The sequence below is a fragment of the Podarcis raffonei genome, chromosome 1 (assembly GCF_027172205.1).
Source record: "Podarcis raffonei isolate rPodRaf1 chromosome 1, rPodRaf1.pri, whole genome shotgun sequence".
NCBI classification, from domain to species: Eukaryota; Metazoa; Chordata; class Lepidosauria; order Squamata; family Lacertidae; genus Podarcis; species Podarcis raffonei.
In genome coordinates this window covers 57339936-57357753 of record NC_070602.1, presented here as the reverse complement: position 1 = coordinate 57357753, position 17818 = coordinate 57339936, and the positions used below count along the sequence as shown (strand labels likewise).

The following is a 17818-nucleotide window of genomic DNA, read 5'->3' as shown; positions in this document are numbered from 1 at the left end:
CTTGCAAGCACCGTTTCTTTTATTTATTAAATTTCTAAATTTCATCTAAAGATCACAGAAAGTTTACAATATAAAGTGGTTTATGCTACAGCTGTAGCTTAGTTTTCGAACAGCCTAGTACTCAAACATTTTGTCTCCCGAACAATCGAAACCCGGAAGTGACTCTTCCGGTTTTCGAACGTTCTTTCGGAAGCCAAATGTCTGACAGGGCTTCTGCACCTTCGGATTGGCTGCAGGAACTTCCTGCAACCAATCAGAAGCTGTGCTTTGGTTTTTGAACGTTTTGGAAGTCGAACGGATTGCGCTCAACTTCCAAGGTACTGTATTACCTTTTGAAGAAACCTTGCCAATAGCTTGCACATTTTCCTATCTCAGTTTTTATAACTGGCGGTGCATAACACCAATACCTGGTGTTAATCATATTATGGTGACACAATCTTCCTTGGAATTATCACTGCTTCATTTAAAATTCCAAAATGTCACATTGGGCAATGCTTTCATTAGAACTACCCAAAATGTCACAAAATAATGGCAAGCTTTAAAGTTCTCTGGAACTCTTCCTCAAGCAATATGTTATGCAAAGCCACAGTTGAGAGGACATGGGGAGAAATATAAAAAATACAGAAGTACAAAGAAAGGGCTGGATGTTGTAGCCATTACAGTAGATGAGCTTTTAGATTTGCTTCCATTGTGGAATTTGTAGATGGGATAATTCTGTCCTAGGTGCCAAAGGTATCAGGTTACAAATCTAGGATTGTGGGGCAGAGAAGCAATGGCTAGTCAGCCTTTTTTGTTGTGTGTTTGGCTTCAGAACTGTATATTTTTTCATAACCCTATTCAGCATCCTTTTTTTCCCAATGCAGGAAGAAGCAGCAAAAGAATTTCAGGAAAAACACAAGCAAGATGTTGGGAAGTTGAAAGATCTGGACTTTTCACAGTAAGCCCTCGTAATTTGCAGTAAATAAATCCACAGTCTCCAGGAAAGGAATCAAGGGGTCTAAGCTAATTCACCATGTCATCTAAATAGCCCAAGGATGCTACAGGGAAAATATAGTCTTGCTTTGGTTTCATGTATAAATGGCCACCCATTCATACTATCCATTGTGTTGGCTAAGGCAGATGTGGACATGATAATACGGATCACATTGCTTTGTTTAGGAACCAAATGACTCCATAAAGCTAGCCTGATGGGTCTTAAGCAGTTCAGAAGAGCTTTTGCCATTTTCCCAATGTCACTTGGTCACTTCCCCACAAGCTACAGGGGAATATGCTCAAAGCCCTGTGACCTCTTTATGGAAGTTGATGGCGACAGGGAGCCATCTTGTCTTAGGTGTGGATGGGATCTTAGGCCTTTCAAAATAGGTTTGTCAAAACTCATGTGGCCTTCTCAGTCACAGGCCTGCAGTTCCAGAATTTTCTCACTGATGCCCTTACCAGGACAGGCATCCTCCAAATGTTTTCCCCCTCCCAGGAAGACACAACTGAATTTTTATTGTCTTCCAGCTGTGGTGTAACTCTTGTGGCTTTTTAATGAGATTGCTGTCAGTTTCTGAAAGTCTTGCGAACAGGGTTTGAATATCAAGAGCCTAAAATTAATTTCTGTGATCCCTTCTCCAAAGGCTGCTGAAGTTTTTAAGAAAACACCCCAAAAACATTCACCTATCTGACCTTGCTTTTAATCTGCTTTTAAGGTCCATTAGGTATAGAGTGATCAACCAATCTGAATACTTAAGTTCTTCACAAATTGCTTAGTCTCTACCATATTTCTTCTAGGATGTGGATGCAATGCTAACTTAGGTATCAAACTGTGGTTAGAGGAAGGGGCTGCAGGATTGGGTCCCATCAGCCCTATCTGCCTGCCACCTCCTCTGGGCTGATTTTAACTTTGACCATACTAATAAAGATGGGAGGTTTTTAGTAGTTGTTTGGATGGTGATAGCATTTGAGTCATTTGAAGGGCGGGTTCAGATGTCCATTTTTATTTTTATTTTACTTTCGACTTGCACACACTCTTTCAGCTGAATGTGCCTGATCATGCTCTTTCTTGTCGTTAACCAATGCCTGCATGACCACTAGCATTGCTGCAAAATAAACCAGTATTTTCTGATCAAGTGTCCTCCATTTTAAATCTAAAAAAACCACACAATTCTTCTCACTTAGGTACGTTATCCGAGGAGATGATGAAGAATGGAACGAAGTGTTGACCAAAGCAGGACAGAATGCTTCCATTGTCAGCCTCAAAAGGTAGTGACGCATGCTTCTCAAAGGGTTGACAATACTGGGAAAATGAAGGATTAAATGAAGAAGAGAAAAGTTTCCATCTCAATACATTCTCTTCCATTCCTAACGAACGAGAGGAAGGAATCAGAGAAAGTCTCCCTTGTACGGGTGCTACACAATATTGGGGCCACCACTGAGTGTGCCCTGTTTCACAAAGTCAGTCGCATCGGGTGCTGGGATGGAATATAGAGCAGGGTCTTAGAAGATGGCTTGAGCCAAGTAGAGTAGCTTCTTCGTGGAGAAGGCAGTCCTCAAGTTCCCTTTATGAATCTTTTTATTTTGGAGAAGATCAGTTTGGCTCTGCATTAGACCTCCGGGTATAGGGCAGTACAGTGGTACCTCGGGTTACATACGCTTCAGGTTACAGACCCCGCTAACCCAGAAATAGTACCTCGGGTTAAGAACTTTGCTTCAGGATGAGAACAGAAATCATGCTGCAGCGGCATGGTAGCAGCAGGAGGCCCCATTAGCTAAAGTGGTCTTCAGGTTAAGAAAAGTTTCAGGTTACGAACTGACCTCCAGAACGAATTAAGTACTTAACCCGAGGTACCACTGTATATAAATTCAATAAATGAAACGAACTCCTAAATCTTCAGAAGCCAAAATATTTAACTTTCAATCTCAAGAAATGTTAATTTAAGGAAGCTCATGGAAGAAAAGCTTCCCATGCTGTCTCCTGCCTGTGCATTGTCCTGCATTACTCCGAAGCTCCCACCCGCTAGGTGCCCCTTCACAAAGCCTGGGGGGATGTGCAGGATGCTGTAAGGAAAAGGAAGGGGTGGACAACTTTCCTAAGTTAATGTAACTTGGTATAAAAAAATTATCTCCACCAGAGCTATCTTCTAAAGTGCTTTTTTCTTCCTGCCCATTCTATTATGGAGAGATGATGTATTTCACTATGCCATAAGTATTGCCTATTGAATACTGAAATAGGTGTATTCCAGTTGCATTTAGAAAAAGATTGTTTCTAGGCCATATTGTTGTTAAAGAAATGAAAGTGTTTGAAAAATGCCTGTTTTGCATCTCAACACATGGGAAGGTCTATGACATCAAGTGGTTAGACTCTCAAGCTTTAAGTCAAGGTCTTAGTGCCCTGCTTAGCTCCTTCCTCATCTCAATGTCTGCCGTAAGCAGAATAAATCATGTAAACAAGCAAATATAGTCAAACTTGCTTAAATCAGAGACCACTTTCTAGAGGTTGCATCCATGAACAGAAGGATTTATTCTGATTATTGAAATGACTTGGAATCCAGCAGAGGTTACCTACTAGAGGAATGGAAGGTGGTTTTTCCTTCCCTTACTACCACTTTTCACACCATCCCCAAGTGAATTCACCCCCCCCCCCGCCTGGTGATCTTCCTGCAGAAGATGGGAGAAAACAAAGCTATATTATGTTTTCTAGCTCAAAAGTTCACAATACCCACAAGCATTTTTGTGATCATTGTGTTATGTTTTTCTCAGTGACAAGAAGAGAAAATCAGAAGCAATCACAATAGGATCGAAACCAGAGAAGAAATTTAAAAAGAAAACTCCAAAGCAGAAGTGGAAGAAATGATCTCAAAATCTGGGACATGGAGCTCTTGTTTTCTGGGAACCTGAAAAGCAAATCACTGTAGGCCACAAAGAAACCATCCATCGAAGTGGGAAGACATGAAGGTTTTTCCTCCCCTTCATATAGGGGCAGCCTGAAGCTAAACAGTTCAGAATATCTTTTTTATATAATTGCTGCCAGCTCAGCATTTGTGTTATGCTAAAAGAACTGTAGAGCAGTAAACTGGATTGTTACCAGGAATTATGACTCTTTGCAGTTTAGCCTTAAAAAGCCTCTGTTTTGTGTGCCTCGGAGACCTATAAACATCTTTCCCTTCTCTTTACTATTTGTTTCCTTAATAGCAATTTTGGAGAGAGGCCTGGGCCTCAGTGCTGCGCATTTTTTATTTTTAATTGAAAGCTGGTATTTTTTTAAGAAGCGTCAGTACAATGAGCTTGTAAAAACACTCTGTGGGATTTTGAAATGGTGGAGTTGCATTGAGGTGTCTGCTGTATATTACGCCTTTTGATAAAAAGGGAAGAATCAGCAGCCTGAGCACTGCTTTCACCTTTGCACTCTGGGTTCTGTGGTTAATTCTAGACATTGGTTTCTCCTAGCCAGACCATCTACTGGTATTTAGAAAAACAGAATGTGGCAGGGAATCCTGTCCTTTGAAAAGCATCTTCCCTGCTTTTCAGTATTCTTACTCTTACTTGATATCATGTCCCACAGGGCATTGATTAAGGAGTGGCAATAGTGTGGGTGGGTGGTCCCAGCGCTGAGGCCTTTTTTGGGAGGGTGGGACTGACCGAATCCACCTGGATTCAATTTCTTGACCACCAAGAAGAGCTTGTACCACAAACACCTTATTGGGTCTTCAAACAACACATATGTAGTAGGTTGCGTAATATAGGACTGTGTCTTCTGCAGCGATATTATTTGAAACAGAGTATGATGCTGCCCAGGACACCCAGTTTTCTTCTTTCTCTCTTGCCTCCCTCCAGAAAAAAAAAAAAGTTTCTGGTCCTTACGACTGAGGATAAGCTGGATAATGTCTCAGCAGTATCTGGTAAAATATCAAAAGTGGGAAGAAAAGTTGTGATGGTCTGTGGTGTGGCTTAACTGATATCCATGGCAGCCCTCCTATCCTCTGCTTACTACAGCCTCTATAGTTTTTCCCTTCCTGGCACTTATTTAAAATGTAAATAAATAAAACGCCAGAAATGCAAAGTCTTGGAAGCGAGAGAAATATGCAAAATAAAGAGATGAATTAAGCTGGCTTGATCTTTGTACCTTCCTTTCTGCCACGCTGCAGGTCAGGGAAATGCAGTTTGAGGATCCCAGGGTCTGTGTTTTTGTTGGCCAATGCCGCAGGAGCAGCACCTCTTGTTTCTCTACATGTTGAAAGCATATTTTCCAACTCGCTTCAGCTTGGATTGAACCACTTTCCCTTGGCCTGAAGCATTCAGGGGTTTGAGGTCTGGCTTGACAACAGTGAACAACAGGTTTGTCGAGGATTAGGCAAGGTTGCATGCAACACACACATAACACACTGCCCAGATGTTCCCAAACCCACAGGCCACCTAATCATAAAATCAGCTTACAGTGTGAGACTTTTAAAAGAAAGGTTTCTTTCAGTTTTGTGGTTTTCTTTCCTGTGGGTTTGGAGTAGCTGTGGGTTTGTAGTGGGGGTTTTTTTCTTCCTCTCCCCAAGCTTCCTTTTAGGAGTTGAGAAGCAACTTTAAAGGCGGAAAAATGTTAAGGCTTCCTTTTCCCAGACCTGTACTGTGAATGCAGAATTAAGGCATCTGCTGGACGTGGGGCCTGTGCTATAACAACTAGAAATGGCCACCCTGGGACATGGAGCCAGTAAACGTTTCCAGTGATATATTTCCCCAGCAGCTGCAGGCATGGAAATGTCTTCTGGCTCCCTGCACACCCCTTTCAGGGTGCCATGTATGGAGAAATGTATTAATGTGTGTGTGTGTATACTTCTCTGGTGGTTAGGAAGATCGTGATAGTGGGCAATTCGATCAGTAGGAACATAGCTGGGGGTGTGATGGGCATACGGATGGCAGGATGAATTGCCTGCCTGACGCAAAGGTTGCAGAAGTTACCTGTTGCCTAGATAGCTTGGTAGGTAGTGCTGGGGAAGAGTTTGTGGTCATGGTGCACGTTGGATCCAACAATATGGGGAAATGTGGTTGTGTGGTCCTGGAAGTGAAATTTAGGTTGCTAGGTAGGATTCAGGTATCCAATGAAGTGCTTTGGCTTGCACAATAGAACTTCTCTCTTGCTTGTCCCTCCTGACCCCCACATGCCTCCCCCCTAAATCTGCTCCTGAGGTTTGGGGGGGATGACCCCCTACCAGATTTAGGGGGGACAGAGAGAATAGAGGAAGGGGAAATCCCACTGTTCAGCCAAACATCCTTGCACTAGCAGGAGCATTTTGTGGGGTACCACCCTCATGGGCTACGATGGCTATGTGCTGCCACGAGTGCTGGAGGTCGTATGCCTCTGAAAAACAGTTGCTAGGAATCGCAAGTGGAGAAGATGCTGTTGTGCTCAAGTCCTGCTTGTAGGCTTCCCATGTGCGTGTGGTTGGCCACTGAGAAGAACGAGCAGGACTAGTTGGACCTCTGATCCATCAGGGCTCTTCATCTTCTTAGGTTCATATCACAGCTACTTTATAACCAGAGTTTAGATCCTTTCTCTCTCTCTCAGCTCAACAGACACAAAATTTCTGAGAGTCTGAAAGCTTGCTGGTTCCTTTTGGGCCATTTTTGATTTTTTAAAAATAGACACAGATATACAAATATACATATATTTGCATATCTAGGGAGTGCCCCTCTGCATTTAGAGAAAACACAGCATTATTATTTTTTGGTACTTGACTTTTGCTTTCAGATGTTTGAGTTCACTATTAAGAGGAAGCAAGTGGAACGTTCAACAAAATGTCGCAATGGTCTCCATCACCCGACAGAAACGCTTTTGTGTTCAGGGTTCCAGCTGGCCAGCCTTGCTCTTTGCTGCAGCAGTTACGGGGAGGGCCCTGCCTGGCCAAGATAAGCATTGCTATCCTATTGAGACTCATCCTGATGGGATTTCAAAAAGGACACCAACACCATTATTCCGCTGGACCGATGGATCAACCCAGCATATAAGGTACGTGTCCAATGGATCTTTTGTGCTAGTGAATGGAGCTGAGGCCGATGTGCTGGTGTTGTGAGTGGCTCAGGCTCGCCTTTAACACAATTGAAGCCAGAGGTAGCAGGAGTTTTAAATTGCTTCCAAATGCATCCTTTCGCCAGTGCCGACTGTTGGGATTAATGTACACAGATGTTCCTGTTTTATGGACTGTGTAGCTTACTGCCCATTAAACCAGAGTAACGGGAGGCCTCTCTTTGTGCGTATCACTGTTTGAGGGCAGTGGACTCTAATTGAAATCCTGGCTGTTAACTTTATATAAAATGAGGAAGAAAAGGAACTTGGTGGATGGTAAGGTAATTAGTCTTGTAGCTCTGAGAACAGCTGTAGAAGAGAATATGTGTTGGCTAAAGTAAAGGGCAGGTGAAGAAAGAAGATACAGTAGTAGTTTAAAAACCTTAAAAAAAAATTGCTGCTGGCTGTCCCGTGCTTCCATTGCTGCCTCATATTGTGCTGCAACGTGTTAATTAAAAGAGCAAAGCTATTTGCATTTCAGAAACAACCTAGTGACGAAATCAATTGGTAAGAGCCCCTCATTTATTGCAACATGGATCTTAAATTTGAATTACGTGTGCTTACCTAGTTTCCATAGTTAATCCTTTTATATTTAATTATATTTTAAATTGCTTGATGCTTTCATTTTCATAGAGAATTGGGTGTGTGTTTTTCAAGCTATCTGAAGGTCCCGTGCAATGTTGCGATTTCCATTCTGGCACTGCAACATTGCTGCACTTCCCATTTCTGTCCCTTTTCAATATTTAGAGCATAATCCTATGCTACTTTACCTGCAAGGAAGCCTCATTGAACTTAGAAGGGCCTAGAGCTGAGTGAACAAGCATAGGAGGTTAAACCTTCCCATAAAAATGCCTCTCTATTTCTCAGCAGCGCTTTAATACTGAACAGTTCTGACTCTGAGGTTGCAGCATCTCTCATCCATTGGAAACACTTCCTCAGCTGTGTGCAGTGTAACCTTTCACATGTGAACACACAGCAAAATAGATACTTCTGCAATTTTTGCACGTTTTAACCATTCATCTTCAAGATCTCCAACTCTTCCAGCCTTTGTTTTGCCAAGATCAACCAGCAGGGGGAACTGTGATGTGTTAAGAGATGATACCATTCCAGCTGAAAAACCTTTCAAGGCCAAAGCTTGAGTCCTCCACACTTGAGAACTGTCAATTCATTTAAAAGGGTTGGCAGGCAGACTTTTGACATTGCCTACCAGGGGTCATTCCCACGGCTCAGAGCACCACCTGCAACTGAGTGATCTCAGAGGGGTAGGAGCTGGGCCATTAGCCCAGGTAACTCTCACAAACCTTGGCTGGAGATGAGAGAGTGCTCTGATTAATTAGACTAAAATGGCAAAGCTGTGTCGGGCCGGTGCTGTTCCCAGCAGGAGGCTGGGAGGTGATGTGACCTAGTTGTCAGTGTGATCATTCCTCTGTGTCAGAGAGCCCTGAATGGTTTTGACAGCTGGCAGCACCTAGCTGACTTGTGGGAGAGGTACGTTGCAGGACTGGCGGTGCTCTGGCAGAACGTTAGTGGAGCCTGTTCTTTTTGCAGCAGGAGAAATGACAGCCTGGTGACAGAGTGGTGAAAAGGGAGGAAAGAGCAGAGGAAATCACCTCTTGGTAATTTCTCCCCTGTATGAGGGGAGTGGCTTTTTTTATTTTTATGAAAAGGCAAGCAATGGATTTGCTTATGGTGGCCTAATATTTTTGCCAGGTTATTAAGCAAACGTGCCTTTGGTTCAGGAATTTTGAAGAGGGTGACAGGTTCCAGCTCTCAGGCTCCACCTCCTCACCTCCCCCAAAACACACCCAGACTTCACCCTCTGATCCATCATCCCTGCCTAAGTCTAGCTGTAGCTACAGCATTTGATGACGCAGATTCTAGTCCACAATAGCTCATGCCTTCATCCATTTGATAGGATTTAAGGTGGCAAGAGATTCTTTGCTGCAACAGCATAATTTGCTGGGAACTTTAGGCTCTGAAGAACTCACCAGGGCTGCTTTTTGAAAAAATACCCAGTCAATGGGCACAGTTCCACCAAAAGGGTATTTAAGCATCCCAAGATGCCAACCCTCAATGGTGCCTCTGCCTATTGGTTCTGGCATTCTGAATTTTTTGTATTCCTACAGCCTTTCATTCATTTCCTGTTGTTCTCAGATGCTGTGCTCTTGACAATGAGAGCCTCTCTGTTTACGTTACAAGGCTTCAGGGAGCTTTTTAAGATGAAGCCCCCAAACCGCCCCCCCCTTTGTCCATCTTTTCTCCCTTCCTTTGTTAACTAACCCCCAAATGGCTTCTGCTCTGGCCTACTCTGATAGCTGCAGGCCATGTCAGGAAGCATCAAGCTTCTAAGGGGGAATGGAGGGGGGGAGGGGTTTCCTAGGGGATGTGCATGGCAGTGGAAGCTCATTCAGGAGCTGCAGCCTGTGGTTATAGCCAAGCCCCCGGAGGATACAGTGTGCATTAGGCTTGGCAAGTTTGGGTTGCTCTCCTAGACTTTGCTTATGGCCACAGTCCATAGAGACATGTGTAGGCTAGAGAGAAAAACAGGTACAGCCTGAATTTGGTGTGTTTGCTATGGTGCTTTGTCCTGACAAAGAGGCAAGCTGACTTGAAAATGAAAACATAAATTAAGGGGCTTTCCTTCTCGGCAGAAAGAACACCTGCAGCAAAACAAGCAACATTCCAACTACAGATACCATTTTCTTCCTTGCGCGCATAATAAACCCCTTCCACCCTTATTTGGATTGTAACCCATGGGCGCTATTTAATGCTGCGCCTCGGCTTCTATGCACATAATAGGACTTCATACACCCTCAGAAATCTGCTACAGGGGACCCTCTGGAGCAGATTTTGGGGGTGTGCTAGAGGGAGGAGAGGAAATGGAGCTCCTGTTGCATCAGTGAAACTTAAGTGTGTGGAATGCTGGGTGCATGTGTCTTAACCTTCCTCTTCCTCTTCCTAGAAGCAGCCACTTTTTCATTGGGGCTACTTTCTGTCTAAGCCTCTGGCCGAGCTGCTGGGTCAGGAACCGGCCCTACCGTTAGGTGACGTGAGCCAGCTGCTAAAGAGTTTGCGTGTCCTGAAAGGACAGCAAATTCTTAGCTATTTAAATTATTATTGTTGGGTATTTTTACTACTTTTTTTTTACTTTTTTGGGCTCCCTGATCACTGCAGATGGTGACAGCAGTCACGAAATTAAAAGATGCCTGCTTCTTGGGAGAAAAGCAATGACAAACCTAGACCGCATCTTAAAAAGCAGAGACATCACCTTGCCAACAAAGGTCCGTATAGTAAAAGCCATGGTTTTCCCAGTAGTGATGTATGGAAGTGAGAGCTGGACCATCAAGAAGGCTGATCGCCGAAGAATTGATGCTTTTGAATTATGGTGCTGGAGGAGACTCTTGAGAGTCCCATGGACTGCAAGAAGATCAAACCTCTCCATTCTTAAGGAAATCAGCCCTGAGTGCTCACTGGAAGGACAGATCGTGAAGCTGAGGCTCCAATACTGTGACTACCTCATGAGAAGAGAAGACTCCCTGGAAAGGACCCTGATGTTGGGAAAGATGGAGGGCACAAGAAGAAGGGGACGACAGAGGACAAGTTGGTTGGATAGTGTTCTCGAAGCTACAAACATGAGCCTGACCAAACTGCGGGAGGCAGTGGAAGACAGGAGTGCCTGGCATGCTCTGGTCCATGGGGTCACGAGGAGTCGGACACGACTAAACGACTAAACAACAACATTTTTACTACTAGGGAAGTGGGGGGAGGCACTTGTGTGATTTGATCTGCTTCAGGTACCTGAAGGTACCCTATGTACCTTGACTGGTAGAAGGTGTGTAGGGGGAGTGATGACATCATTTGCTGTTCTGCCTCAGACAGTAAAATGCCTTTGGCCAGCCTTGGTCTACAGGCTTCATTTGAAGGCAAGTGAGTGAGGTGATAATCCCAGTCCTGGGAGATTTCTAGCAGGGAACAATCTCTTAGAAGAGATTGGACTTCTATCCTTTTGAGAGCTGTGAAACAGGACAGATTTCAACAGGAGCAATAACCCCATCTTTTGAATACTGTGGTGGAAGAAGCTGAGCATTTGGGTGCTTCAGGCTCTTAAAGGGACAGTTCCCCTTTCTTCATTTGGGGTACATTGGCTGCCATAATCCCATTTTCATAGGAGTCAAATGGATGTAGGGGCTTGAGACCACAGGTGCAAACTTAAGCATGCAATTTTCTACAGAGGGGATAGCAACACTTACCCTGAACTACTGGCCATCTCAGAAGTAGCAAGGAAGCTCTGCTTTAAGGATTCTTTCAGCTGAAAACCAGCAGCTGAAACCTTTCCTGTAAACCTCAAAACTCCATTCCTTGCTGAAAGCTCTTCTTTCTATGGGATGGCATAACCAAGGCTAGTAGGGCATTAAGAAGGCAGTAGTATCAAAGAAACTGTTTAGCTGTTGAAACAAGACTACCTGCATGCCATTCGCCCAGTCCTAGCTGAGCACAGAATTTGGAAGAAAATCTATTTTCCTGAGTGTGTTTGTGTATGCAGAGCCCATCTCATGCATAGTTTATCATAAGGCACTCTTGTTTTTATCTCTTCCTTTTCATCATAATGCATTCCCTAGCCGCCTTAAAATAACTGAGCTTATACCATCTGTAAAGTTTAACAAAAGTTATGTTGTTAATAAAATATGGTACATTTACATAAGTGACATTAATGTACAGTTAATGTAGCAGACAACATTACAGCAATGCAACAGAATCTATAATATTTTTTTTTGTACAGATAGCTGAAACAGCTTTCTCAAAATTATTTTCCAGAATTACAACTTTTGGGGATATTCCCAAACAAGCTTGACCTTTTCTGTGATTTCTGGGGTCAGGGAGGGAAATGTGAATTTGTGGGTTCGTTTCTGGTCCAAATTTCAAAAGTGATTGATTGAAGGGTGTATAATCTTACCACCTAGTTTAACAACTGCCTCGGACAGCTACTGTGCAAGAGCCTGTTTGCACTGAGCATTTTTTAACTTTCAGCATTCTGACCCTCTCCCTATTCCTGGCCCACTTTCAACATGTGCTGCTCATGAAGTTCCTCCTGGCTTTTTGAAGGGCTGAATTCTTTTACCTTGGCAGCAATGACATTTCAGTACTGTGTGATGTTGGTGTATTATGCAGAAAGATGAAGTAGAGAGAGACAAATGGTTCAGTGGTGAGTGAGAGATGCAAGAAAGTAGGCTTGATGCCTGAGAAAAGGTGTCTACCTCAGAGTTAATTTTCTCAGCCATAATACGCTGAAGTGCTTTGACCTTTATCATCCTCAAAACTGATGAAATAATCATTTACAAAGATGTTTGGTTTTGTACTGAATGCTCTCCCAACCTCCCAATGACATGTTAAAACGAAAATGCTTCAGCGCGTGAGGAGGGCAGTTCACAGGGTTGGAAAAAAACTAGATATGATTGTGGAGAAAAACTTTCCTTGCCTCTAAAACATATATTCACACCAAGCAGTCCCACATTTCTATTACACTTCTAGTAACTTCCCTGAAACACTACAACAGGGGTGGGGAGCCTGTGGCCATCTGGATACTGTGGGACTGCAACTCCAATCATCCCTCAAGACTGGCCATGCTGGCTGAGGCTGATGGGAGTTTGAGGCCAGCAAGACCTGGAGAGCCACAGGTTCCCCATCCACGCTCTACAAATACATTTGCAACACATCTCTCTCCCCCTTGCTCCTATACAGCTCCCCTCTATCCTTTTCCTCCTTTAGTCTATTAACAATACGCCCTTCACAGAAGATGCATCGTTCACTTGCAAATCTCTCCCCAAACAGTGAGCGCTTTGCATAGATGGCATGATGTCCCAGTTTTTAAAATATTCCACCCTAAATGTTCATCCAGTAGAGAATGCAAAGGTGGAAGCAACCCTTGACAAAAGTGTTGGGTGTTAGCAGTGCTATTTTTCTAGAAAAAGAGGTGCCAGAACTCACCATGAACTCCTCCCTCGTTCTTTTAGAATGGCAATGGCACCCACCTGAGAGGTGCTGGAACTGAGTTCCAGCTGAAAAAAAGCCCTGGGTGTTAGGGAGGAGTTTTGTTCCCAGTTAGCGACTTCCCAACCCTGCCATCTAATTTTCAGTACAGATCAAAGCATTAAGGTACCGGTTCAGTTTTGTCACACCCAAACAAGCTGTTGACGTGCGACTAAATGTGGTAGAGAATGTACATTACAACATACTTCAGAATGTGCATCTCCTTCACAAAAACGCAACAGACTGCATGTTTTCCTGCCTGAATGATTTACACTTGCAGCTTCTAATCCAGCAAGCAAGGTTTCCTGAGCTAGACTGGAGTATTTGCTTTGGGTGTCCGTGCCTATAAATCTCAGCTGCACAGTGAATGGTCAGGTCTTTTGTACTGGGAACTTTCAGCAATCCAGTTGCCGGCGAGGTAAGCCAGCAAATTTGGGCCAAAATCCCACCCTAGTGCAGTTAGATGAGCAAGTGCTTTGAGCATCCCAGCTTATCCAGACAGGGTCACTGTAGTTCCTCTTGGCAATCACACCCTTGAGGTGATGTAAATGGAATGAAGTCTGCTGGCCAGTGTGGACTGCAAGTCCTGCAGGGGATCCAGACCCTGAACTTTACTGTTCCTGCCGTAGATGAGCTGTTTGAAAGGCTCCTGGTCCAACAAGGCACTCATGTGTTTGAGGAAGAAGCCCTCGCAGAAACAGACTAGTTCCTGGGCACTGTGGATCTGAAAAACAGAAGAGCGTCATGTCAGATTGGCGGATAAAGTGGGATTTTTTATGCAGCTGTCAATTATCGCCTCTCTCTCCCCCACCCACTCAGACAGCTTCAGTGTATGGGGAGGCTTAAATGCTGACAGCAAATGGTTAAGAGGATATTAATCCCGGGGTTAACGAATATTTTCTGTCCCCTGTGTGTGTGTGTTTGGGGGGGACAGTTCTACTAGGATATTTTAAAGAGGGTAAAAGTCTCCCTCTTTCTAATCCCTTTGTGATCTCCTGCTGCTTGTTGAGCCAAAGTCAAGTAACTCTTAAAGGAAAAGAGCAGCTGGTCAATGAAATAGCCAAGATGATACCTGTTTTGTTATGTGAGGGTGCAATCCATGTGGCACCCCATGACAGCATAATGAGCAGTACCAGATGGCACATGGTATTAGCAGTCAAAGAAATTCTGTGCATATACGATGAGCCGTAGAAAAAGTGGACGTTTAATAAAACACACAAGAGCTACTCTAAGGTACCCTGCTGCTGTGTTGGGAAAGATGGTTCCAGCCCCTGATTATTTATAATCTACTGGGCTGCCAGTAGATTACTGGTAGAAAAACGTTCTGATGATATGTCTTGATAAAAAGTATGTATGATGAGGGAGTCTGTTTCTGGTGTTTCCCTTCCACAGCACCCTGAAAAATATAACATGGGCGTCATAAAGTCCACCTTCTTCCCAGTTCATAGAAGTGAAAGTTCCAACGAAGAAGCAATAAATATTTGAAAAATGGTTGTGGTGTTGGATATACCAGGCCCAGTCACTTGTGTCACCATGATGCAACACCTGCATCGTACCCCGGTTCATGCTGGAGTTACTGCCTGCTTCTTAACATGATTCTGGTGCTTTTAATAATGGGGTGCTGGGCAGAAATTAAACAAGTGACACTTTCCCTAGAAGGAAGATGCACTGCTGATTGAAAACATCTGCTGAGCATCTACAAGCCATGGAGCTGCTTGTGGGATAGGAATCCTGCCACAGATAGATAGACCAATGTAGGATTTATGAACAAGACCTAACAGTTAGTTGACTCTAACTTGTTAAGACCATTTGCTGCTGCTGATAACGTGTGCATCATCACAACAACACTGCCTTTTCTCTCCTTTTCTCCGAGCAGCAAAGTGGCAAGTCTGTGCCTTAGCTGCTCCACTTCACACTGCAAATGGGAGCTTAGAAGATGGACTGCTAGAAACTTTCTCCACGGCACGATGTCACTGACATCCCAGTTTCCGTGGGTGGCATTCAACTAAATAACTGAGCCAACGCAACAACTCCTCTGCTTGTGCAATGGGACTTCCCTTCTCTCCTTCCTCTGTGTATACCCCATGCTACCCCCAAATCTGCTCTAGAGGTGAGTGGAGTGGGCACAAGTGGGAAGTCATTTCGCTCATTGTATTATTTAATCAAATACCACCCCTTAATGTTCTTCTATGCAAAGGAGCATCTAGTCTGGGATTGCTCAGTCGACATAATTCAAATACAGCATACTTGCTTGTTGTGGACAAGCAAGAAGTGGTGAACTGTGTCCTTCTGGACTTCTCCAAAAGCAAAGCTGCCCAGCCACTGATTGAAACGAGGAGCAAAACTAGATTACTCCTTGCTCTGATCAAGCAGGGCTATTCTTACGTTCACAGGACCTGAAAACACTTGCAAGTCTTATTGAGGCTGAACGGAAGAGGGCTGGTCCTTTACCTTGGCATATTTATAGATGTTGACGCAGCTTTCGGTGCTGATGGTTTGGGCGCAAAGTATTTCACAGTGTCTCTGGAGGCCGTCCAACTGGAATAGGCTGGCAGCGGAGAGCAGCTAGTGAGGATGAAAGAGAAGTCACTGAAGATGACAACGGGTGATTGACAAGGGAAGCTGTGCACATCAAGGAAGCAAAACCGAAACTTGTTTTGTTTTTGCACAGCCTTCCAACTTCCTTGCAAAACTGAACTGTGTAATTGGCGCTTTTCCTTATTCTTGAGCTACAGCATTAATGGGTCAGGAAGCATCTCCCAAAGCCTTAATCAAAATGTTCAGCTCTACAGATGGTAGAATCCTCCTTTGAATTGCAGGAGGGTTAACTTGCCTGAAAATGCCCCTGTCATAATTTCTCTTGTCTATTAGAGAGAGAGAAATGTCAGGGAGATGTGCCAGTTAATCCAATATGGACATTAAGTCCACAGATAACACAGAGTAAGATGTAAGAGTGTTTTGGTAGCGTACTATGGCTGTCCCACTTTAGACTGAAGGTGTATTCCCTCACAAAACAAAACAAAACAAAACAAAATGCAATGCATGTAGGAAAGCAGGGCATTAAGAAGTTTAGTTCAGCTCTCTCCATGGATGTACTAGTTTTACTGTTTACAGAGCTTTCTATAGGAGGAACACTTAAAAAACAATTGCTCGGCTATGTGCTGCACAACAGTAAAATCCAGAATTTAGCCATTTATTTTAAGTATTGGAAATTTTCACGGAGGAGTCCACTCAACAAATAATCCCCACACATATTATGAGGCAGTCCAGTTATGTGGAGTACTGTACTATGTGTGTATCTGAATGGCTGGATCAGGTTTAAGCCCTCCAAAGTTATAGGGAACTGGAATTGCATACCCCACACCTCTCCCCCTCCATCTCCCTGAATGTCTAATCGCTGTTTCAAATTCCATGTGTATCAGGCTGAACTGCTTATCTTTCCTGCCAGGGCTAATTCTCCTTGATTACTCTCCATATCTCTCAGCAACCTTTCCTCCTGACCACGTAGGCAGTCTTGTCTTTATCTCTAAGACCTCCCTCTCCTTTGCGTTGGTTACACAGCTGTGTCACTTCTCCCCAAAAGCCCTCCAACTTCTCTCAGTCTGGTCAGCTTAAATTCTGCTGTGCTCTGGCCATTCACCTGTGTCTGTGATGACTGCCATTTTCTCTCCCCCCCAAACATTCTCAGTCTATACTCATTTATCACACCCTCCTTCTTAAAACCCAATTGCTTGCTTCCCTCACAATCTCTGGTGCTCCTTAAACTGAGCCAGTCTCAGCTTCCCAAAGGTCTATTGCACTCTGTTGTGACTCTACCCATTATCCCATACACCCTTCCTAAAGGTGCATGTAGTATTTTATCTCCTTCAAATCCCTTCTTTAAATCTCACCCTTGCCATTAGTCCTTGATCCTCCCCTGAGCTTTAAAGGGTTTTAACTATGTAAAGCTGCATTTACCCCACATTTCTCTGTTGCTGCCCCTTTCTCTCTTCCCCCCTTTCTCTTTTGTTTCCATGTTGCCAATTGCAATCTCATGCCTATTTTTGTCACACTGTTGTTATTTTTCAGTTGAGGCTCTGTGTACACTGATTGGTACCGTAGAAAAAGTTAAAAGTGAACAGCCTTGACCTCAAAGCAAAACAATACAGAATAAAGCAGCATGGAGCAATCCTAAACTAGTCTAGACCAGCTGCAACACGTGTGTGTCATGGCATGTCTGTGCCATTTTCTTCCATAATGAACTCTCCCTACTCATGCTGTGATGCAATTTGATCACATTTTGAGTTTTCACACCTGCGCATCACATGGCTTTTTTTTGCTGGATGCTCTTCTAAACTGTGTTTTGTTTCAATGAATCTCACAAACAGGGCAATAAGATACAGCTGGAAACATGGACTAGCCTTTAAAAATAACAGCTTAAAACATCAGGATAAGAGGTAAGCGGCAAATACAGATTGAAAAAAAGAAACAGCAGACATAATGCTCCCCAGATTCCAAAACTGTGGAGCATCTAACAAAGTGTGGGGAATCTTTGGCCTTCCAGGGGATGCTGAACTACAACTCCCATCATCCTTGCTGAATGGCCATGCCTGTAAATTATAACAACCTGGTTGTAGATTTTCATCTAGCTGACTCAGTATGTTAAATTGACAAAAATGAACTTCCACCTAACTTGAACCTTGTACTATTAATTTTCTACATAAATGCACAAATCAGCTAGTCTACGGGCTCCCCATTTCCAGTCACTGAGCCACAAAG

General features: G+C 43.7%; 2 protein-coding genes across 3 annotated transcripts in view; one reads left to right on the top strand and one right to left on the bottom strand.

Moving 5' to 3' along the window:
• NAT10 (N-acetyltransferase 10) overlaps positions 1-5085 on the top strand; it is a 28325-nt gene extending 23240 nt beyond the window's left edge. The window contains exons 27-29 of the mRNA XM_053388229.1: positions 864-937; positions 2161-2244; positions 3742-5085. Of these exons, the coding sequence (XP_053244204.1) occupies positions 864-937; positions 2161-2244; positions 3742-3835 (252 nt within the window). The 3' untranslated portion in view covers positions 3836-5085. The remainder of the gene's footprint in view (positions 1-863; positions 938-2160; positions 2245-3741) is intronic.
• An 8368-nt stretch (positions 5086-13453) lies between these two features.
• ABTB2 (ankyrin repeat and BTB domain containing 2) overlaps positions 13454-17818 on the bottom strand; it is a 148603-nt gene continuing 144238 nt past the window's right edge. For both annotated transcript variants that reach the window (XM_053388200.1, XM_053388206.1), the window contains exons 16-17: positions 15512-15625; positions 13454-13784 (exon numbers count right to left, since the gene is read on the bottom strand). In XM_053388200.1, coding sequence (XP_053244175.1) covers positions 13587-13784; positions 15512-15625 — 312 coding nt within the window. In that variant the 3' untranslated portion in view covers positions 13454-13586. The remainder of the gene's footprint in view (positions 13785-15511; positions 15626-17818) is intronic.